At 40.6% G+C, this 23,065-nt stretch overlaps 1 protein-coding gene across 5 annotated transcripts in view; it reads right to left on the reverse strand.

Moving 5' to 3' along the window:
- The window catches only part of Pou2f1 (POU class 2 homeobox 1), a 170,340-nt gene that overhangs the window by 41,874 nt on the left and 105,401 nt on the right, over positions 1 to 23,065 (reverse strand). For all 5 annotated transcript variants that reach the window (XM_047520076.1, XM_047520074.1, XM_047520075.1 and 2 more), the window contains 5 exons: positions 20,680 to 20,745; positions 9,215 to 9,315; positions 4,100 to 4,153; positions 2,333 to 2,452; positions 203 to 391 (listed from right to left, as the gene is read on the reverse strand). In XM_047520076.1, coding sequence (XP_047376032.1) covers positions 203 to 391; positions 2,333 to 2,452; positions 4,100 to 4,153; positions 9,215 to 9,315; positions 20,680 to 20,745 — 530 coding nt within the window. The remainder of the gene's footprint in view (positions 1 to 202; positions 392 to 2,332; positions 2,453 to 4,099; positions 4,154 to 9,214; positions 9,316 to 20,679; positions 20,746 to 23,065) is intronic.

Consider the following 23,065-nt stretch of genomic DNA (forward strand, 5'->3'; position numbering starts at 1 on the left):
CCTCGGAAATTCACCAGCTGGGTATTCAAGATCATCGCTTATATAAACAGTCAGTTATTCCAATAATCAGCTCTGCGTTTGTAACACCAGCTCAAATAAGAAAACACATACGTGATTTCAAACTCAGTGGTGAGGAAGGACCTCTTAACTATCAGAAAGTTACGTGAACATTAACTAAGAGCCGCACCAGCTCCTCACTCACCTGCGCGATCTGGATAGGCTGAGACAGCGGAATCTGCGTCATGGGCGTGGCAGCGGAGGCGGAGATGGTGGCGCCAGCCGCACTGTGCTGCTGGCTGGCAGAGTGCTGCTGCACGGCGGCAGCCAGCAGCTGGGCCTGGGCCTGGGCCTGCTGCAGCAGCAGCTGCTGCTGGGCCGGTGTCAAGGTGAGCTGTGTGAACCAGAGCAGACGGCGCGGGCTGAAGAAGCTGGCCTCTCGTGCAAGCCAACTGCTCTGAAATAGGGGACTCAAGGGCGTCTGGCCTAGCTACCCAACTCAGTCAGCATGGTAGCTAGAATGCTCATTCGTGATTAAACTACCATCACTAGCAGGACATTTGAATTAAAAAGTAGTCCTCACTCTGGACTTAATCATTCAAGCTTGTCCAGGGCCCCAGGGTTCAGGCAAGAAAGTAATTAACTAGTAAGCAAGCAAGAAAAAAAGAATTAATGCTGACAGGATATGAAAAGAAATTTACACCCAACAGAACAGCAAGTGATTAGTCAGATGAATGAGGAACAAGGATGCTGGATACTACCAGGAAAAGAACTGATAAGGCCCAGCTGCCTCCCTTTAGCACAAATCCCACCATATTCCAACATTCCCATTATGTCCTAAGATGCTATTAAAGACTATGAGGCCATTTGCTTCTCCCCAATCTCCCTACAAGCCCCTCCCTCACACGATCTTTTCTGTGTTGAAAGCACTGAATCTCTGCAACTTTACATCCCCTTCCAACATATTATCTCTGTGAAATAGGTGGTGACAGTGACTCTCTTTACATGCAAATGAATCTTAAAGCTCAGGTTTAACAGAAACTCCAGAAACAAGAACCTGGAATCCCAAGTGCCTCTTATTGTTGTAGACACCAGTCACCAAAAGGCCATATATGGTAAAACGGGAAATGTATTTAGAGCAGATTTACACTTGCTTTCATAATGCAACTTATTTAAAAAATAAGCTTAAATCCAAGTCACAAGTGTATAGAACCTCCATTTTAGTAACATTTCTAATAAAAACAAAGGAATCATGTAATAATCTGAAGTGCATTAATAGTCACTTAAAGGCACAACCCTCCTTCTAAAAGTGTCTATCACAATCTGTGCATTATAAACAAGAATCAAGCTGAGCATGGTGGTACAAGCCTGTAATCCTAGCAACTCCAGAGGCTGAGGCAGGAGAGTAACAAGTTTGAGGCTAGCCTGGGTAACTTAGCAAGGCCCTGTTACACAATTAAGAAAAAAATAAAGGGGGGGGGGGCCTAGGGTGGGAGGGAAGGTCTGGGTGGAGTTCAGTGGCTCAATCCCCAATACAAAAAAAAGAAAAAGAAATAAATAAAACAGAAAACCCCATACGAATCAAAAATGAAACTATTCAAACACTAAATACCCTTCAAGATAGGTGCATGCATATATTTATTTAGAGGGTTGATGTGATATGAATGATGTCTTAAAGCAAAGACAGTTAGAAATTTAATGTGGTCACATAGGCCATTTGTTAATAGTAAAAATAAACGACATTTATTGAATGCTATGTGCCAACAATGTCTTATGAGCTTTACCTATATTATCTCTAATCCTTATAACAGTACTGAAATAGGTTTTACAGACATCTCCATTTTACAGAAGGAAAACTGAGGTTCAGGGAAATGAAGTAGTCAGCCCAGGCAGTATGCTGCTGCAGAGCCTGGTATGGGACCACGTATTTAGAACATGACTCAGTCACCTAGGAGAAGATGTTTCCTTTTGTTGGTACTAATCCACTCTTTAAGTTCTATCTTGTAGTGATGTCGTAATTCTTTACTGACAACTGCCTTTTAGCCAATATAATAAATTGTCTCAACACAACTCCATCTCATGATGAAGTAACACCTGAAAAATAGGTTTAGAAACTCCTCAGTTTATTCCAGAGAATCTGCAATTGTAACAAAAGAAATCCTGAAAACCTACGATAAAGGTAAGTCCTTTTTCAGAGCCGTCTGCAGCACAGGGAGCTCCTTAGACACAACAGTGCCGTGTTGCTGCCCGCTCCAGTAAACAGTGCTAATCAGATGTCAGCCAACGGCACTTGTGACACGGGAAGTTTATTAAAATGTTCTTAGTGGAAACTTACCCCCGTTATCTGTCCTCCAGCGAGCATGAGTTGGGTCTGGGGGATGGCCGCCTGCACTGAAGGCTGGGGGGAAGGCTGGCTTGGCTGCTGAGAATCCCCTGACTCTTCATTAGATTTAGACTGAAGTGGGAGGGACAGGAAAAGAAAGATTTCAAACAGTTGATTAAAAGAAATGTACTAGTAACTCCATATTTTAGGAATTACTTAAAATATGGGCTATTTGATCATGAATTTTCTAGTTTCTTTTTCTTTTTCGTTAGCCTATACCTTCCTGGATTTGTGAATGTTTTTGTTTTTATTCTAGTGCCAGCAAAGTTGCAATTATAAATTTTATAAAGAAAAAAAATTAATCCACTTATCAACAGAATTTTCACAATCTCAAGTCCTCAGTCTGTTTTCGTGTCAGGCCCTCCACACCAACATCTTGACCCAGACTCGCCAGTCTGGAGCTTCTTCATAGGCCATCCTGGGGGCTCAATGTCTGACCCAGAGGGTCTCTCCTGTACTACTTTAAACTACCTGTAAATCCAGCAACTTCCTCAAGCTTGAGGGGAAATGCTGCAGTCAAGAAAGAGAACACACTCCTGAAAGGGGCACAGAGAGGAAATTTCATGGTGATTAAAACTAGTTATGCAGAGCATTAAAATTCTGCATAGATTTGCATATTTCCCACCACCTGTTTTGGGGACTGCGGCAAGGCTAATTAACATAAAAGCTCTGATTAATTCTGCCAGTCATTGAAAGATAATTACAGTGCAGGACTGTAAACATTCTGCACTGGAGATACAGCCTGTTTGCCAACATCTCTCTAAGGGATGAAAGTTTACCATAGCAACCAAGGCAATTTTCCACCTCTTCTCCCTCAGAAAGGAAGATTGCATTATCTCCTTTTCTTTTCTTTCCTTGTTTCCATGTGTTACAAGGCCCATATTCCACTGGGCTTCATGGAATGTTCAACCCAAGGTCTTTAGTCATTAGCAACACTGAAATCAATCTACCAGAATACTGTTTCTACCTCTTGACCGCTAGTTACCTAAACACGATAATGAAAAAACGCAGCAGGGTGACTGGAACGTTATGGAGTGATGCGTAACACTTGAACTCTGCACACTGCCATATACCACATGTTCACACAGGCAAAGTTGCAAGGTTTAAGTTTTGTTTTAAAATTTTGCCTATCTATCCACCAGTGTCTATAAGCAGGTTTAGTTACAATTCTTAGAATTCTTAGAACTCTGGCAATCTTATAAACGTCCACACTCAGATGAAGATAAGAAAAACTAGGCCCCATCAAGTGAAGTGACTTGCTAAAAGGTCACACAGTTCAAACCTAAGACCTCACAATTCTTGGTCCAGGACTCTTTCCCCTGCACTATGTTTTCCTCAGACATGAAAAATGAAAATAAAAAGACCTTTGGAAACAAAAGGGCATTTAAGAGATTATATGGCTTAGTGTTTGAATATATATACAGTGTGTAACTCAGAAACATTTTATTGAACTTACATACAAAACTTTGAAGGTAGATTGTTCTTGGCTACCTTTGATTCATGTATAGTAGAATATAAAATTGATTATCATTAATAGTAATAATTATCATTTGGACCTTTATGAGATTCAGTAATAAAAATATAGAAAAAACAATAAAATAGATAAATAATAAATAGTGATACTTGTTTCCTACTATAAAATTATTATGTACTCATTGTAGAAAATTCGGGAAAAAAATAAATGAAAAATTTGACCCATAATCCCATGTCCCGGCTTACCTGTACACTTAGAGACTGAGCAGCAGCCTGTAAACTTGTTCCGGCGAGTTGGACCTGCGAGTAAAGTAAAAAGGGAGGATCTAGTGCAATACCGCTGACGTTCATCACTGGAGGTGTCATCGACAAACATGGTAAGTCTCCGCTAGTGCATGTCTCTGAGTGAGAACTTAAGTACAAAAGACTTTTATCTCATTGTGTTAGAACTTTACGGATAAGCTCACAGTCCCCACCTCCGCTGAAAGATGCTGCTGAATTTTCTGAAGCTGCTTTCACCCTAAATGAGCATCAAGGGTTCACACCTGTACTGGGTGTGCCTGTTTAACATGTCTGTATTCACAGGATGCCTAGATCCTGAACACTTCATTCACCTTCCAGGTCATGTTGAAAACACAAAGGAATAAACTCCCTAACACATTAGTTCATCATTAGAAATGAGAGCCAAATACTTATTTCACAATATTCATGCATACAGAGCAAAACTTTCACATACGCACACTTACACAGGTAAAACATTTAGAGTCATAAGTTAAATTCCTAGCTAAAATACTCTGTCCTATAAACCACACATGAAAGTTAGTCATAATATTTACATTTCACACCCTCAGAAAGTTCAAATCATGGTTATGTGGAAAGATGGATACACAGCGAATTAGACAACCATTGTTTGGCAACTGTAAAACTGATTCAGGCAGGAGTCATCAGTGGATGATCAGCTAAGGGTGAGACTTGAGGAGTAACAGGAAATGGACAAGGTCTCAACTATTTCTCCACAAGTGCTAATGACAAAGGCAGATTCCTACCTCCACAGGGGGGTCTGGCCAACAGTGACCAAGCAAGCAGAGTCGCCAGTGAGGAACTCCTGCCTCTCGCTAGGATGCACTGTGAGGAGCAGGGCAGTGCACGGCACTCAGAGCTGCTTGGCAGGGAGAGGAAGGGGCGTGTGAGAAAGGTGCTCCCACCACACAAGGCTTCTGGCAAGGGACCATACACAGGAAGGGAAGAGAGCGTCATGAATCGTTCCGGGTTCAAACTTGAGAGACTGGGAAAGGGCAGTATCATCAACAGGGAAGACATGAATTCCACGCTGGATAGACCACAGAGCAATAAGATGTCCCGGGGTTACGGGCTGAGCTGTGGCTCAGTGGTGGAGCGCCTGCCTAGCCGGTGTGAGGCACTGGGTTCCATCCTCAGCACCACATACAAATAAATAAAAAAATAAATGAATAAAAAAGACGTCCTGGGGTTGAATTTAAATCTAAGCCTGGGTATGGAGCTCATGGAGTGAAGAACTAAAACTCACTGACCGCTGAGACCTTTATTTGACACGAACAGTGCTGTTAGTAGAGGAAATACTCCTGCAGGGGAAGCAAAAACAAACTCCCCCTGCTGAGATTTATGGAGAATACATTTCAGAAGAGGCCAGTCTGGAAAGAGAATGTTCATGACATGCAGCCAAGAAGACAGCCCACCGGCCAGAGGGAGAAGTTTCAGATACAGAGATTCAAGGGAGATCAAGTTTTTTGTTTTTTTTGGGGGGGGGGGCGGGGAGGGGGTTGGGGGTTCGGGTACTGGGGATTGAACTCAGGCACTCAAACACTGAGCCACGTCACCAGCCCTACTTTTTTGTATTTTATTTAGAGACAGGCCCTCACTGAGTTGCCTAGCACCTTGCTGTTGCTGAGGCTGGCTTTCGACTCTTGATTCTCCTGCCTCAGCCTCCTGAGCTGCTGGGATTACAGGTATGTGCACCTAGCAAATAAGATCAAGTTTTATGTGATTTTATTTAAACCATGATGTGATGTTCCTGGGTTAACACTTGTTGAGAAACAGGGTATTTATGCAGTCTTACAGAACCTCTTCATGGATTATTAATTACAAGGAATAAAGAGCTACTTTTGCAGTGGATAAATCAGACAAACACTACCTTAGTCAAATGATCCAAGTTAGCATTACAAACGTGGGAAGAGGCATTATCACATGCCTTTGGTACAATGTTTATGAGTGTTTCTTTCAAAAACACTCAGCTTGATTCCGGTCATGAGGGAACATCAAACAAACCCAAATGGAGGAGTGTTCCATAAAATAGTTGTCTGTCTCTACTCTTCAAAACTGTCAGTATCATGAGAGACAAAGACGCTGAGGAATTGTTCTGAACAGACAATAAGACTAAACGCAAAATTTGAACTGGATCGTGGACAGAAAACATTTAAAAAGCAATCATATATTAGAAAACAGTCTCATATCAATGCTCAATGTCTGAAATTTGAATTGTAGTTTTTAAGAGAATGTTTTTTGTAGGAAAAGCATGCTTAAGTGTTTATAAGAAAATGGTCATAATGTCTGCAATTTACTTTCAAATGATAGAGAAAAAAATTCACATTTTGAGTGTGCATACACATACCCACACAAATACAAAGAACAATAAAGTAAATATGGTAAAGCAGCAACCACTGGGACTTCAGACAAATACTGTTCTACTGTAGTTGTGTAGATCTGAAAGTTTTCAAAACAGAAAGATTAAAAAAAAAAAAAAAAAAAAAAGCTTCCCTTTAACACTCCATTTTGCTAGTTTCTCACATTTTTCCAGATTCAGCTAAAAAAATCACTCCCTACACCATGAACCCATTAGATCGTACAGTCTGAGCTCATCATTTCTTCCTCTGTATTTTCATTCACTCCTCTATTCATTTATTCAATAAATACTACTTAACACCTATTCTATATTTTGGGGACTTTGTTAAATGCTGGGGATTCAGGTAAACAAGGAAAAGGTGGCCCTCTTCAGGGGGTGACAGACCTAAAACAACCTGCTTTGTGTGAACGCATGCACATTTAAATCCTCACAAGGCTGGGAATAGAGAGTGGGTAGGCTAAAAGTGGAGGGGAACACCACACAGCGCGAGTCTGGTGGGATGGGAACCGTCTCATAGGGGCCTCTGTCTTGGTGGGGAACTTAAAAGTTTACCATTTCAAATGACATTTTTTGGCTTCCATCCTTTTGCTTGGGGGTACTGGAGGGTCTGTGACCTTGGAGGTCCCAGGGCTGGTTCAAGGTTTACAATCATCTTGGAATTTGGATCCCAGGGGAAAAGACTTCATGCCATCTATGTACCTTCAGCGACTGTAAAATATGTACATCTGGACCATGTCATGGCTTGGATGTTACATGTACCCCCAAAGGATCATGTACTGAAAGGCTTGGTCCCAGCTGATGGCACTATTGGGACCTAATGGAAGAAGTGAGGTCACTGAGGGCATGCCCTTGAGGGGGACACGGGGACCTCTGCTCCTTCCTTTCTCTTCCTTCTTTGCATCTTGGTCACCACGAGGTGAGTGGCTTTGCTCCACCACACACTTCCTGCCATGATGCTCTGCTGTATGGCAGGCACAAAGCAAAGGGGCCAAGCAATCATGGACCAAATTTGTGAAATTATGAGCTAAAATAAATCTTTCCTTCATTAATTGATCTTTCTCAGTTCTGTCACAGTACAGAAAGCTAATACAGACCGACACATATTGAAGCCAATAAAAGATGCTTTCTATGTGCCACATTACTGACTATACTCATAAAAAATGTGACTCCCTCTAAAAAGTCAGAGAACTTGTTGGAGGTTTAAATATGTTCTGAGAAGAAATATAACAATATTTTTTAGATTATATTTAAAAATACTTAAATTCATTTAAAATATTAATTCATGTTAACATTTTTTATAGAAGTTGTATATGGAAGTCTCTGTCTCATATTTTTAAAGTTTCTCTACTTAATCAGATACAGTTGTCCCTCCTTATCCACAGGTAACGCATTCCAAGACTGCCTCCACTGATGTCTGAAACTGCAGATAATGCCAGACCTGTGAATACAAGGATTTTTCTACACAAAGATGGCTATGACAAAGCTTATTTTACAGATTAGGCCAGGAAGAAGTTAGCAGTGAAAACTAGTAAAAAAATAGAGCAATTAAAATAACATACTACAACGGATATCATTTAAAGCTTGTGAACTGCTTCTGGAATTTCTGTCATGGATATCAGAGGCTGTGGGGATGGGGCACAGCGCAAAGAAAGCCATGTGGCTGAGCACAGTGTGGATAAGTCTTGGCCCCAGAGAAGCAGCTGTCTGCTGTCTACAACTCCTCTGGATCTGTGGAAAAATAACAAGCTCTGGAGTAGCTTTTCAGAATCCTACCTGTTTTCGAGTAGAAAGTCTTCTTTGCATTCTAGAAAGTCCTACAGCGTGCTGTGAGGAGAAGAGCAGAGCGGCACGAACACACCCACCACGTGGTTCACCTTGGAACACACGACCTGGCAGGCTCACGGTTCACGCCTTGTCGCTGATCTGCTGCCCCACGCAGCACACACACACTGGCATCACTACTAGCAAACACACTGTGAGCATTAATTAATCCTAGGTTTTGAGGGAGAGACCACTAAAGTGTGCACAGTGTAGCTCTAATAGACAACTGTGCACAGAGATCAAGAGGTGGGATGCTCTGATGACACACCTCCCGACTGTCCTCCCTGCTGGCTTTCCACTTTCAATTGGCTCCCATACCCCAAAACTCTTAGCTGACCAATATTTGTTTTGTGTTCTCTTCCCCTTCAGTTATAGCTAAAACACAGATGAAGAGAACGCAGGGTCTGCTTTAGACTCTTGAAAAAAAAAAATTCCTATGGTGTCGGTACTAAAGCTGAGGCAGGTCTTTCTGAACCTCAAGCTGGGGGTTACAGTCAGGCAAAAGGCTCTGAGTAGTTGCCTTAATCAGAATGTCTGAAGCTGTTTCAAAGAAGGGACAGGAGCACTGTGCCCAGAGCCCTAACCACAGGCGGTAGTAAGCCATCACAAACTCACATGGCGCTCAGAAAGTACAGTGACCTGGTTGTTACAGACATTCCATTCAACAATAAATTTTTCCCCCCAACAGCTGTGGGGTCAATGGCTGTGTAGTCAACTAAGGTGTAAGATCCATGCTAACCATCTAGAACCATAATTAGATGTGATTAGCACTAGGGTTTACATAATTTTAAAAGTCTTACATTCTGAAATAACCTCCCCAGGCCCTAGCACTGCAAGTCTTCATTTTTTACTCTCACTTATGGTTGAGCAGAACGTTCTACCTGATGGAGATGTCCAAGGAAAGCCTGGGCCTGGGCTGTTGAGATGGCTCCTCCGACAGGCACAGGCTGCTTCTGGAAGTCCAGACCATTGGTTTGTGTGCCTGGAAAGCAAGCGAAATGATTAGAATTACTCCAAGAAATAAATTCAAATGGAGCATCAGACTTCAGTTACCAATGTTAATGAGGAACCTGTTTTGTATAAGCACTTTTGAAATACCTCCAAGGAGAAGGGAGTAATAAAAAAAGGAAAGAAAATACAGTGAAATGATTTCTCTTCAAAAGATAGGACTGCAAGACAACTATGTAATGTAAATAATGAATTACAGCCATAATGTAGCACTAGATCATTCTACTGTTGTAAAGAATGGTAGAGACAGAGTTCCAAAAGAGGCACCAAGCCTCTCTCCTACTCTCATCATACCTTGATATTTTGGGCTTGGACAGAAGAAAATCACTGTGACTGTAAGAGCAAGGATTTACTATTGATTTAAACACTTTAAAGAATGACCATCTGATGGCAAATGCAATTCTTTATCTGGTAAGCATAATGAAAACAAAATAGTTGTAGTGGTTTCTCCAGTCCCAAAGTACAGACTGCTCCACACAGCCCCACTGCGGGGCGGGGTTAGGGATCCAACCCAGGGCCTCCTGCATGCCAGGCAAATGCTCCAATCACTGACTTACGTCCAGGGTCCAACTATACACATCTATTAGCAAGGGCTCTGCTCTTATTATATTTTTCAAAATGTTATGTTAATGCTATGATGTGATGTTGGAACAGGACTGATTTATGGAAAGACATTGTACCCTAACACCCAGAAACAGTTTCTCAGGAATACAATACATTGTTTTGAGATTACTATATCCAGTTATTATTCAAAAAAAGCCAGACTACTTTGTACTGAATAAGGCATGACCGACCCCAGGAGCTCCGAAGTCTTCTGTACAAGGACATTCCCACCACTCTAACGCCTCACCTCCCCACCCCCAGACAGGGAGTCCCCCACCCCAGGCAGACAGCAAAACAGACAGCCAGAACCTGATGTATCACTGTGAGAGTGCTCGTTTTTGCCATTGCACATCCTAATTTCTTAGGTACACTGCATGACCCTGAAGAGCTACTTGAGATCTCCTTGAGATAATCACAAAAGGAATGTATATATATTTCACTTCCTTAAAAACCCAGAGATCATTTCTTATGATTTTTTTTCCTAAAGTCTCCCACAAATAGGAAACTTTAGGACTACCTAGACACAAACAGTTAAAGAACTTAAGAGTATATAATTATGTCAAGTAATTAGAATCTAGCATGAAATAAAATTTAAAGTGATCAGAGGTACTTCTACAAGCCAAATCCAGAAGTTTTAATATTTTAAAGTTGTGTGTTTTGTCATTAATTGCTGCTTTTCTCTCTGTGCAGGAAATCATCACCTATGAGAAGATTTTAAGATTGTATGCCATTAGATTATTAGTCAATCATAACTCAGCAAAACTGGGGAAAAAGGCTGTACCTTTGGAGAAATATGCTCAAATATATACTAAATTAGCCAACATGGTTAAAAGATGAGATTAGGAAAACCACACTAGCACTTGGAGAGAGTAACATCAATGAGAAGTCTTCCAGAACCAACTGTTTCCCTATTATGGAGTCCACCTTCCAGTTTCCATAAAAACCATGACAAGCTCCTTATAAGTCACGAAGCACCACACAACAGAAGACTGGTTGCTGGTGTCCCTGGCCAAGGGTCTCAGTGGGCTGCTGCTAATCACAGTAGTAGCACTCAATGCTACTGAAGTGCTAGGCTCTGCCCCCTGGCAGGATGGGCTGAAGGTATGGTCTCTGTACTGTAAACTAACATTTTTTTTACACATTAGGAAGTTCTAACATCTTACAAAAACCTTTCAGCTAGGAAGAGTCTGTCCTCCTACGTTTAGTCAATTCTGAGAGAGAGTGAAGGGCCCAAACTGACTAGTCCTGAGTCACGTCTGCCCATCCAACTCTGGAGGCAATATTTCTCTGTCTCAGTCACCCTAGACCAGGTACCAGGTCACCAGAGAACAATCCTAAGTTTGAAGCCCTCCAAACCAAAAGGCTGCATCAAACTAGCTGATCCCAATTATTCATCCCACCCTGCTTTTCCTGCTCCCTGGGAAACCCAATAAAGACAGTGGTCCTAACTTCCCTGCCCCCTGTTTTCTGGTTCTGGGCTATCTTGATGTTTTCTCTCATGAGCTTGAATAGAGTGCTGGGCCTCTTGTCTCTGGGACCTGTGAGTATAATGAACTGTGTCTTCCTGAGCCTTTTCTGTGTCCCTTCTGTGTCTGTAACTAACTGATCATCTCCTAAGGAATATAAGACAGTATTCCAAAGTACAAAGGTAAAAAAGGACAGTAAGGGGGGTTGAGGATATAGCTCAGTTGGTAGAGTGCTTGTCTCGCAAGCACAAGGCCCTGGGTTCAAATCCCCAGCACTGCAAAAAAAAAAAAAAAAAAAAAAGGACACTAAGACAATATCTGAGACAAATATAGAGACTCAGATGCAAAGGCAGATAATTTCTTTCCTTTTTTTTGTACCAGGATTTGAACCTAGGGGTACTTAACCACTAAGCCAGATCCCTAGTCCTAGCCCTTTTTAAATATTTTGAGACAGGTTCTCACAAAGTTGCTTAGGGTCTCAAGTTGCTGAGGTTGGCCTGGAACTCGCAATCTTCCTGCTTCAGCCTCCTGGGCAGCTGAGATTACAGACGTATCACTGGGTCTGGCAGACAATTTCTTTATTACTAAAGTGCTAAGGCTTCATTGTAAGGTAAGGGTAGAAGAAAACAGATTGCATAGAAATCATTCTTGTAAAACTGGACTGAAAGCAAAGGGGAGGAGAACAGATGCCCCCCACCCTGCCCCAGACGGATTGAGTGTGAGGGGTGGGAGGAGACAGTGTAGAAGTCAAGTCACACATGGGTAGCCTGCTTGGGAGGGAAGGGACCCTGGGGAAAGGAACCAGGAAGTTGAGTTGTTGGGGGAAAAGATGAATCAGGTAATATGATTAATATAAGACATGAGGAGGCTGAGAAATTCAATAAACACCTAAGAAAAATGGCTCAGAATGCATTTAGAAATGACAGGCCAGAGGTGAAAATTCTGTAAGGTCATCACTAGAACAATACTACTGAGTCGAATCTCAGAGAGCTTATGTTCAGAGTTCAAGGAGGCTTGAGTGAACTGCTCAAGAGTCATGGCTAGTTAGTGGAAGGGTTAAGTTACAGTGACCAGGTCCTTGGATTCTGTCTAGTCACTCACATCAAAGTGATAGTTAAATCAAGAGCGCAAGGATGGAGGTGCTACTAGCGGGTGCTCACCGGGCATGGGAGGCCCTGGGTTCAATCCCCAGTGCTGCGCTCACCCACACATAAATAGATAAGTAGAACAAAAATGTCTGTCAAAGAACAGGCACAAAGAAAGGTAGGCTGAAGATGAGGGTACCTATATTAGTAGCCGAAAGGACAAAGCGCCAGAGAAGGACCAGTTAGAAGAGTAGAGAAAGAACTTTGAAGACTCGAGTCTCAGGAGCAGGACGGGAGCTACAAGGATGGATGGTTCCATCACTGTCAGGTGGTGCGAAGCCCTGTGAGAGAAATCAGTCTGAAGGCGAGAGAGGAGAAGCAATGATACAAGACAGATGATTAATGAAATAGGGGGAAACACGACAGAAAAACATCAACTTGGTTCTTTCAAAAGAATCATATAACTCACAAATTTCTGCTTAGATAAAACAAGAAAATGAGAAAAAGTGAGTAAACAATTTAGAGATTAAAACAAGGTCAATAAAATGCTACAGATAATAAAAAGATAAGGAGTACATAACCACTTCATGCTAATAAAATCAGAACTTTGCAGTGGAAACCAGAAGCTCCTGTGGGTCCAGCAACTCAGGAGGCTAAGGCCCGAAGCAATTCAGTGAGACCCTGTCTCAAAAACAAACAAGACAAAAAAATAAAAAATAAAAAATAATAAAATAAAAAAATCTAAAAAACTTAGAAATGGATAACTCTCTGGAAAACATAACAAGACTGACTCAAGAAGAAATAGAAAATCCAGAGTCCCACAGCATTTACAGAAACTGAATCAATAGGTAAAAAATCTCAAAAATACAAAGATTACACAATTTGACTAAGTGGGCTTCCAAAAATTTAAGGAACATATAATTCCAGTGTTTCACAAAGTTCTCTAGAGAACAAAACAAAACAAGAAACACTTCCTAACTCATTTAATGAGGTTGGCCTAACTTTGTTATTTTCATAACCAGGAAAAAGTATAAAAAAGAAAAAATAATACAAACCAGTTCAATTAATAAACACATATGGAAAAATCCTTAACAGAAATAGCAAACCTGATCTAGAAAGATAATAAGTCTAAAGTGGATTTATTCCAGGAATACAAGGTTGACTTGTGATTTAAAAAAACAAACAAACAAAAAAACAATGAATAGGATTCACCAAGTTCACTAATGGGGGAGGGAGAGTGAGAGGTGGCTGTCATCTCAAAGGACACAAAAGATGCTCAGATAGAATTTAATACATACTAAAAACTCTAGGCATGGGAATACAGACTTTCTCAACTTTATACTGAAGAGTACGCATTAAACAAATGCTTCAGAGGTGATGGCCAAAATGGAGTCTCTAAGGTCAGTGAGCTAAGGGTGCCCACCACCTTCACAGCCACAGCATGGTGGGCCTTGCCAGCACAAGCAGCAGGGGCTAGAAAAGAAAAGCCACTCCTCTTCGGTGGTCCGATTCCATGTGGAGCATCCCAAGGACAATAACACTGTCACTAGAGCCCAAGTCTTAGAAGGCTGCAGCACAGAAGTCCAATGCAAAACTGCCTTTGCATAGGCCAAATGAAAAAACTTCAAGATTCTATGTATAATACTTATGGAGTCCTGGGAATAAATATATTAAAGTACAGCAAGTTCTATAAGCAAAACATTATAAAACTTTACCTAGACATGATAAAGAAGAGAAATGAAATGCTCAGTACTGGAAGTCTCAACCTTATAAATATGTCACTTCTCCCCAAACTGACTTAGGGATTCACAGCAACTTAATATCAAGATTTTGACAAGTCATCTTCTTCTTTTCTGGAACAGTGGGATGACTGACTCTAAGATTTAAACAGAAGGGCAAAGGACCAAGACATTCTTCAAGACCTGGAGGGACCTGCATGATCATGTGATCAAGACTTACTAAGGACAGTAATAGTCAGGGTGGTGTGACATTAGTGCAGAGATAAACAAATCAGCCAGAGCAGAGTCCATAAACAGCTGCACTTGAAACAAGACAGGCTAAACTGGATGATGTAATAGGACATTTTGGAAGAGGTGAAAGTGGAAGGGACTATCAAAAAGAACTAGCCTACTCCCTACTTTACAAATAATAAAAGCAAAAATCACAGAAATACTCCTATTGAAGTAACTGGGCAGAGATTGAAGCCAGAGTTCCCATCCACACCTGCTCTCACTCCCTCAAAGGGTCCTTCCACTGTTTCACCCTGCGACCAAGAAGTCCAAATCAATGCTCACTCACAGGAACACCAAGTACACGCTTGACCTCTAGGCTTGACCTTGCTCACAGGAACACCAAGTACGTACTTGACCTCTAGGCAGAGCTAACGTCGGGCTCACAGGAGACAGTGGAAGAGGAGACATGGATTCCAGGCTTCTGGTTTCCACCTCCCAGCAATACTATGAGACAGGTAATCATCATTTATCTCCATCTTATAGCAGGAAAACCGGCACAGAGAGAAACTGCTGCGGTCACAGGACGAGTGGGTAAAGCAGCTGGGGTGTGAGCACAGGCAGTCTCTGGTTCCAGGGTGTGGGCTCTTCACCAGCCGCAAGCGCCAAGTCCCTCCGAGCTTTCGCCAGGAGGTACCTACTTTACCGATCCCTCTTCAACTCTTGCTTGCTTACCTACCCACCACTATTTCTGTCCCAATCACTTAAAAGGGCCCCAGTAACTACTCATTGTCTAATCCAAGAGTCTCACTTTTAGCCCTCTATGTCCTGACTTCTTGATCTCACAGAACACTGACTTCATGAACTCGCTGTCTGGTTCGCTTCTTATCTCTGGTCATTCTTTCTTAACTCTACTAAGCACTGCTCAAAAGAACTTTCTGTGATGATGGAAATGTTCTACGTACCTAGTATCCAACATGGCAGCCACTGGCCACACAAGGCCACCGGGCACTAAACACAACTTAACCAGTGTGATTAAGGAGCTAATTTAATTCCATGTAATTAAAGCCTAAATTGCCAACTGTAGCCGGTGGTCTGCCCAGTGGCAGTGCACGGCTCCCTCTGGTCTGCTAGCCCTGGCAGTGAGGCGGGAGCTCTTCCCCAGGCCTCCCGGGAACCCAGCTCTCTCAGGAACACATCCCTGCCTCCCCACACCATCACCTGCAAAGCCACAAGACTCCACAAGAGCAGCCTGCCTTTAGAACTGAAGGGTGCTGCCTCCCTGCCAAGTCGGCTCCTCCTGGACAGTCTCTACCCAGAGAAGCACACCACATCCAGCTCATCCACACCAAGCACAGGCATTCATTTTGGATTAGGCCCGTTCCCTCTTCCTTTTCTTACCCACCCTCAGTCTCCTCTTCCCCCAATGGCTCATTAAATTTGACCCTCAACTTCCACTGCTGTTGCTCTGGGCCAGGATGCTATGGAGTGGATCCAACTGAACGAGTAAAGGAGTATCATTTTTTTTGCTTCAAGCAAGATGTAAAGTGTAACAGGCTGGAAAATCCTTTTATATAAAAAAATTCCTCTATTCCTGTTGGAAAAAATTATGAAAAGAGTGACATGACACCAAAGTCAGCTGCCCTCTAAGGGAGAAAGGAGAAAATTATAGACAATCTTTGATAATTTGTGCCGAAAGCAGCCTTTTAGAAACTGATCCTCTCATTAGTGTTCCACATTTAGAGTAAGTAGTAATGAATAAAAATGGATACTACTTTTAAAATTCAAAATTTATTATTAGGTTATCTCTGGCAATAGGATCAATTGTTCACTCTCTCATTTAACAAAAGTATGATCATTATTTCAGATGGTACTTTTTACTATTCTTACAGGTTCAGTAATTACAGCTCCCCTCTTCTCCTTCTATTCTGAAAAACCAACCAACCAACCAACCAACCACATGCAACAGTGGGCAGGTGACCAGGGCCAGGTTCTTAACAAGCAGTGGCAAGAACTTCTTAGGAACCTGTAACTGACATCACTCAGACTGTAGAGGAAGGTCTACCTTTCTGATACATGTTCTGACACTACAGATGGACAGACCCTTCACTGTGCTCTTGAGGTTCTCGAAGTGCTTTAGCCACTGTTAATGAGCCATGGAATTACCCATTATTTAAAACTTCACCGTGAAGGAATTCCAAAAAAATTCATATTGGAGTTTCTACTCTCAGGCTTATACAGAATCATCCTACCCAGAGCAGAATAAAATCCACAGTAAATTATGAAATACACAGTAAGATTTTGATGATAATGAAATAAACAAGAATGTTAGAAATGGCTTCTAAGTAAACATAAGTTTAAAGAGAGGCTAGTCCTTCAGAATCTGAAATCTGCCATTGCTTCACTCCGGTTTGATGAGATTTTTATCTGAGGCCTGTTCCCTGGTGATTTTCTGAGGTTTCTCCTGAAAACGCTGGCATTTTATCTGGAAATACTTCCAAAGTGCTGGTTCAAGGCATCAAATTATTAAGAACAACAGCAAGCTTATTTACTGGGACCCTGGTCTTCAGGATCCTTTCTCTTCATCTTGGAGAAAATGATGTCTGATCATTCTCTTTATGAATTTAACTTCCTAATACCAATCATGGTATTAGGAAATCCCACATGAAAAACATTACTGATTACTAGGAACTTCTCATGAATGGTATTTTTATAATTCTACTTCATAAATCTACATTAGTTTACATTAATAAATTTCTTTGGCCTTTTCATTCGCCAAAAGATCTTGATATTATCTCCGGACTAGGGATTGGGGGAGGGAGGACATCTGGATAGAAGACGAAATAAAAAAGGACAGGACAGAGGAATCTTGTATCTATCATAATTCAGGTGGAAAAAATTAGAGTTAACTGACTAGAAAGTCAGCAGCGAGTTAACAGGTTCACTGCTTTTCAAGAAAATGTTTTCATATTTTAAAAACAATATTATCAGAAAAAAATCATATAAAAATTTAATATTTAAAAACAGGTCCTTTTTACCTTCCTTAATTATAAAAACTAAGTCTAATAAGCCACTGGTAAGACTACAGACTAGTAAGCTAGAGGTAGCGGCAACGGCTGCACTGTCGTCGGAGGAGCTGGAATGGTAACTGGCTCTAAAGACAGCCGACCGAGGGAGGGTCTGGAAACCACAGCACAAGAGCAGCACTCGGAAGGGATCAGAGGTGCTGAGCACGCAGCTGTCCCTCCCCATCTGTGCTCTGCCGCTTCTTCAGATGACCAAATCCTGCCCATCACCGTCTTAATTAAATGCTACCTGCAAGGCACACTGGAGGCTCCACTTTCTCCAAACCCTTCCCTGGCCCTCAGAGTTAGAAATAGTCTCTCCCTACAGTAGATTCTCAAGATTCACATATATTTTTTAAAAAAACTTCTCAATTTCTGCTAAATTTTCAAATATGCTTTCTCTATAACATAAATTCCTGAGAACAAGATCACTATCTTATCAATGTTAGTCCTCCCACTGGGTGTACAAGGGTACACTGGGCACTGGAGACCAAACAGTCATACATTCTTCTTTCCTATGTAGAGAAAAGGTGCACATTTTTTCAAGTTAGCCCTCATTCTGCACTTGCTTTATCACAGCCTTTCTTCCCTGCCTTGCCTCTATCAGTTGGTTTTCTTCCCTCCCTTTGTTCACAAACAGCATACTCAACTTTCGCCAAAGAAATACCCACTGACCACCACACGGTATTCCTCCCTATCTGCTCTTCAACCACTCCCCACAGCCTATCCAGACTCAAGTGCCTGTGTGTCTGTCTTTTCTTCTAGTGGACTGCTAACCCCTTGAAGACTGAGTCTTGTCTGTTTGCACTGGACCTAATAACACCAACTATAATATTTTACATATAGAAGATTCAAACCTGAACAAGTCTGAACTATAGATTTTCTGTGAACATATAGGGTTAACTGACCAAAATGCACTATTAGATTTGCCTTCTCAAATAAACCACTGATTAAAGAAAGACAAAGAAATATCATATCAACATAATCTTAAACAACTTTAATATTCTCTTTAAAATCTCACGTCAAAATTATAATAATTATAAATGTTTCAAGAAAAGATGACCAAAAGTGTTCTGAATCCAGACAATACCAGACTTCACTATGGTGACAGACTTTTTTACATTTGAGAAAGAAAATCAAGACTTATGTTACTCTCAAGTGAATGTAAAGATGCATAAAATGGAAGTAACATATAACTTTACTAAAGCAGCAAATGCCTCAGTAGACGAACAGGAAGTAAGCTGCTCTGCTTCAGAGTCGATGGGTGATCATGTCACATTTGACCCAGCTACATGTTATTGCATTAGCAGAAGCTCTAGTGGTATTGGGAGTAAAGACATCTAGGACAGTGCCAGTTTTCAACACCCCCTTATCTAAACTGATAACTCTCAGCTCCATAATGCGAACAAGTCAGTCAAGCACCGCATATAATAACAGGCAAGAAATTCACAAGACTGTTTCAAGAAGTGCTCTAGCCAGAAGTTATCTCACAGAGCTCTGAAAATGGTTTTAGAACTGAATGAATACAAAGTGTGGCTTAAATTTTCAGTTTTATTTTATAACACTTCATGGGAAAAATCATATGAGGGTACAAATAAATTTCCTACTCCATGAAATAACATCTAACTTATCATAAGAACTGAAATCAGGTGATGTGTCTCCAATTCTTCTGTCAGTCTATTTCTATTCCCTTAAGAGGAAACGGGGTCTTATCTCTGAAGTTCTTCTTTAGCTATGCGAGTCCACTCCCCTGGCCTCTTAATATGATCAACAGCACTCTTCTCTCTGCAGAGGTATGGACCTTTGGCTGTAGCCAAAGCACCTACATTGGCACAGGCACCAGTGCCACAAGACACAGGAAGATGAGGCAAAAACAGGGTAGAGATAACAGGAAAGAGACAGAGGCTGACAATTCAGACAGAACTCAGCAATGCCCTCCCCTTCTCAGGAGCCTAGAGAAGTCCACCTACCTACTCAGGCGGAGTGACAGGAGACACCTTTAATATAACCCAGTTGCACAAATAATCCTCATGGCTCAGTAAGGACAAAGAGGTAGGTGCATTTTAGAGGTGAAAGGTTAACAGGTATCTCCAGGTACAGGACAGCCTACGGTGGAAACCACGCAGGCAGGAATAGTGGTTCAACTCACCCATCTACCACCAATTAAAAAGTTTTGTGGTCAGATGAAGTAGAAACAGTTTCAAGGCTGCCTCATTCTTGCCATCTCCCAGAGTCAGGCACATATTTAAATGAAAGCCAAAGAGGGAGCCTTCTCTGTAAGTGAAAACCTTATCTACTTGGGAAAAGACACCTCCCGTGCGTCCCGACCCATGATGCTCTACTCAATGCAGCCTAAACTTGGGATTCAGGCCTGATCCAGAAACGGGAGGCCCTGCGCCACCTCCAGTAGATGCTAGAGATACACAGCCAAATGTCCTCTGAGCAACGTGCTGACTAAAAAGAGTAGGGGCTGTGGGACCAACTATTCTTTTAATGGATCTACCTTTCTCTCATGGGGCTTGAATTTTCTCGTTTATATGATAATGATAATTAATTTTCTCTTGATAAAAGGTTTAATCAGGTGAAAATTTTAAAAATGAAATAAAAGAATGTATTGGAAATGAGTGTGTGCTTATAGTTACTTAACGACAACCCGTGACTTTTTAACCTAACTTATAACTGATGTGGGGTGGATAAGATTTACTATTCTGATCAACATTCATAACAAGCCAAACTTTGAACAGCATGATCACTGTGCTTCACACTTCACGTACATTCTCTCATTTAATACTCCTAATGACCTATGAAACATCTCCATTGAATAATTGAATAAATCCAGTCTCAAAACGATTGGGGAAATTGCCTAAAGTCACACAGTCATTAAGTGGTAAATCCATAATTCATACCCAGAACTATCTGACCCAAACAACTATTCCCATACCTATTCTGTAGTTTCTGATAGATGGAAGCAGAAAGATTAAACAATCGGCAGAAGAAAGTTAGATAATATTAAACAAACAACTCCATTTGTGCAACTACTAAATCATATTTGACCACTCAATATGCAAACTGTTTTGTACAGGCCAAAAACATGTCCAAGTGAAGTGGCAAGTTTTTTCTACCAGCTCTGTCTCATTTAATTAAAAAGCTGGATCAAGACAACTTCTCACCTGTAGGGTCATCTCCACTCTCCATAGATGGTTTACTGGTTTCTGACGGATTGTTCATTCTTGAGTCTGCAATAAAGTAGAGGAGAATAAGATGCTTAACTGGGGATGAAGATGGGCTAAGGAGACAACAAAAAAAAACAAAAAAGGAAAAGGATCAATTAATTTTATAGTCATAGAGTTCAAGGACAAGTTCATGCATATCAGGCTAAAACATTACAAACTGTAATAGAAGGAACCTGAAAGAGAAATTCAGGGTCCCTGGGATCCACAAATAAATTACCTTTCTAATTTTAAGAATTTTAAGATTCTTGTAAGAAAGAACTCTAACCTGAAAAAAAATATATTCGAGTTTGACATATAAAAAGAATATACACTTTATAACATCATGTCTAAGATAAGCTAAAGAAATAAACTCAATAGGGAGAAGCACTTGGGAAAGTAGAAAATGCTATTCTCAAATGAAATGCCTTTTTCTATAAGCAAAAATATTCATTAATTATACTCCAAACAATCCACTGGTAATATTGATAATAGATGGGACAGTAACTCAAAAGAAAACATGTCTAAGAAAAATATATAAAATTTTTTCCCTCCTAAACCAAACTAACCCGAGTCAATATAAAACTATGTGAAATGCATACATCAGGCAAAAACCAGTACAAAAGTTATACTAGTAAACAGACATCTCTAAAGACTTCAAAACTAAACTGTAACCACACCCACTTAGAATCTTATCACCTTGAAATCCCAAATGAATCTGCTAATTTGAGTTTACTTCTTTCAGTGATATCAACGTAAACAAGTTTGTTTCCACAAGGGTTTTCACCAAGCTGTATTAAATAGTGTTCTAGAAAACATGCAGGAGATGAGTCAAGAACAACTCTGCTATTCTACCTCTTTGAAAGGGTAAAAAAAATAAGCAAACACCTTGTTCTATGTCTACTGCAAACTAAAGCTTAGAATGTACTTACAATCAAAGAAGTTTATTATCAAATAAGTTCTGCTTTTTCAACTATTTAACTATAATTATTAGAGGAGAACAAACACTTCAACTAGGAAATGAAAGCATTCATTTGAAGTTCTGACCATGTGCCCATTAAGTTGCGGCACCCACATGCACAAAGTGCTAAGGAAATATCAGGAGCCCTTCTTTGATAAATTTCACATCCAACCCAGAAGCTGTATAACAGCCTCTCAAAATAGTAAGCTTTTGTGCCTGATGTTTGTCCTATGGGTTTAGACAGTGACAGTGTATCCTTGGACTGTTCTGTACATGTTCAAAGGCTTAAAATTTGTGTGTCTGTGGCCATAAATGAGGGCAGTTCTAAAACTTCCTTCCCCCACTGTCCAGAAAATTTTAAATACCATCTGAAAGCATACTAAGGTTTGAAAGAAACAGGTGTGCACCTTAGTGATAAACAGCTTTCTGAATGACTTACCCAAAATCTTATGAAAGTTAACTAAGATCACAAGTTTAACAGAATAAACCATTAATAATGCACATGACTTAATGCTTCCTATGCTTCCTTTAGAATGTATTTTAAAGGAAAGTAGAAAAAATGATGAGTAAGTTAACATTCATAAAAAGGGTAATGATTTCCCCACACACATGGACAGCACAGAAACAAAGCAAGCTCAAATTGTAACAACGCATGAGCCTGACCCTCTATAATTCACATCCTAATCTCCGCATTTATAAATTAAAAAGTAATTTATAAATTACTAAAAAGTAATAAAAGTAATGTCATAGGTATTTTATGTGAATCTCCTAAGGATCAATCACTGAACTGCCAAGAGTTTCAAGGGCATTTAATGAAATTCAAATGTATCAAAAAGAATAAAATAATAAAATTCTGATTCACTGTGCAACAAGGATAAAACTGTTTCCAGTGATACTGATTGTTAACTGAAAGTAGTAGATATAAATTCTAATTCTACAATAAATGTTAAAAATATTTCAAAAATGTATTTTCCTTTTGTTTCTTGAGTTCCCAACTTAGTAAATGTAAAAGGGGAAAAACCATTATATTCTTCTTTGATATCTGAAGTTTTCTCCTCTCTGGGCGATATAAAAACACAGGTCTGTGCCCCTGAGCTGACTAGACATAAGGAGTCCAACGTGAGATTGCTACTGAATTCCTGACATTCATTTGTTGCTCATCATGTGCCCTTGAGATGGTGGTTTTCGTTGTGAGGGACCACACTACTATCTGCGTAAGGATTCATACATTTTCAGAATGGTCTATTTATTTTCCCTTGGCAACTGGGAAGGTGATAGAAGTAGCCTCCAGTTTCAAGTGGGGAAAATGACACATAGAAAAAGAGAAATCATCAGCAAAAGTTTTACAATTAAGATATCCAACTCCCGGAGTTTCTATCCTCTGAA

Source organism: Sciurus carolinensis, chromosome 12, assembly GCF_902686445.1.
Source record: "Sciurus carolinensis chromosome 12, mSciCar1.2, whole genome shotgun sequence".
In the NCBI taxonomy this organism is placed as follows: domain Eukaryota; kingdom Metazoa; phylum Chordata; class Mammalia; order Rodentia; family Sciuridae; genus Sciurus; species Sciurus carolinensis.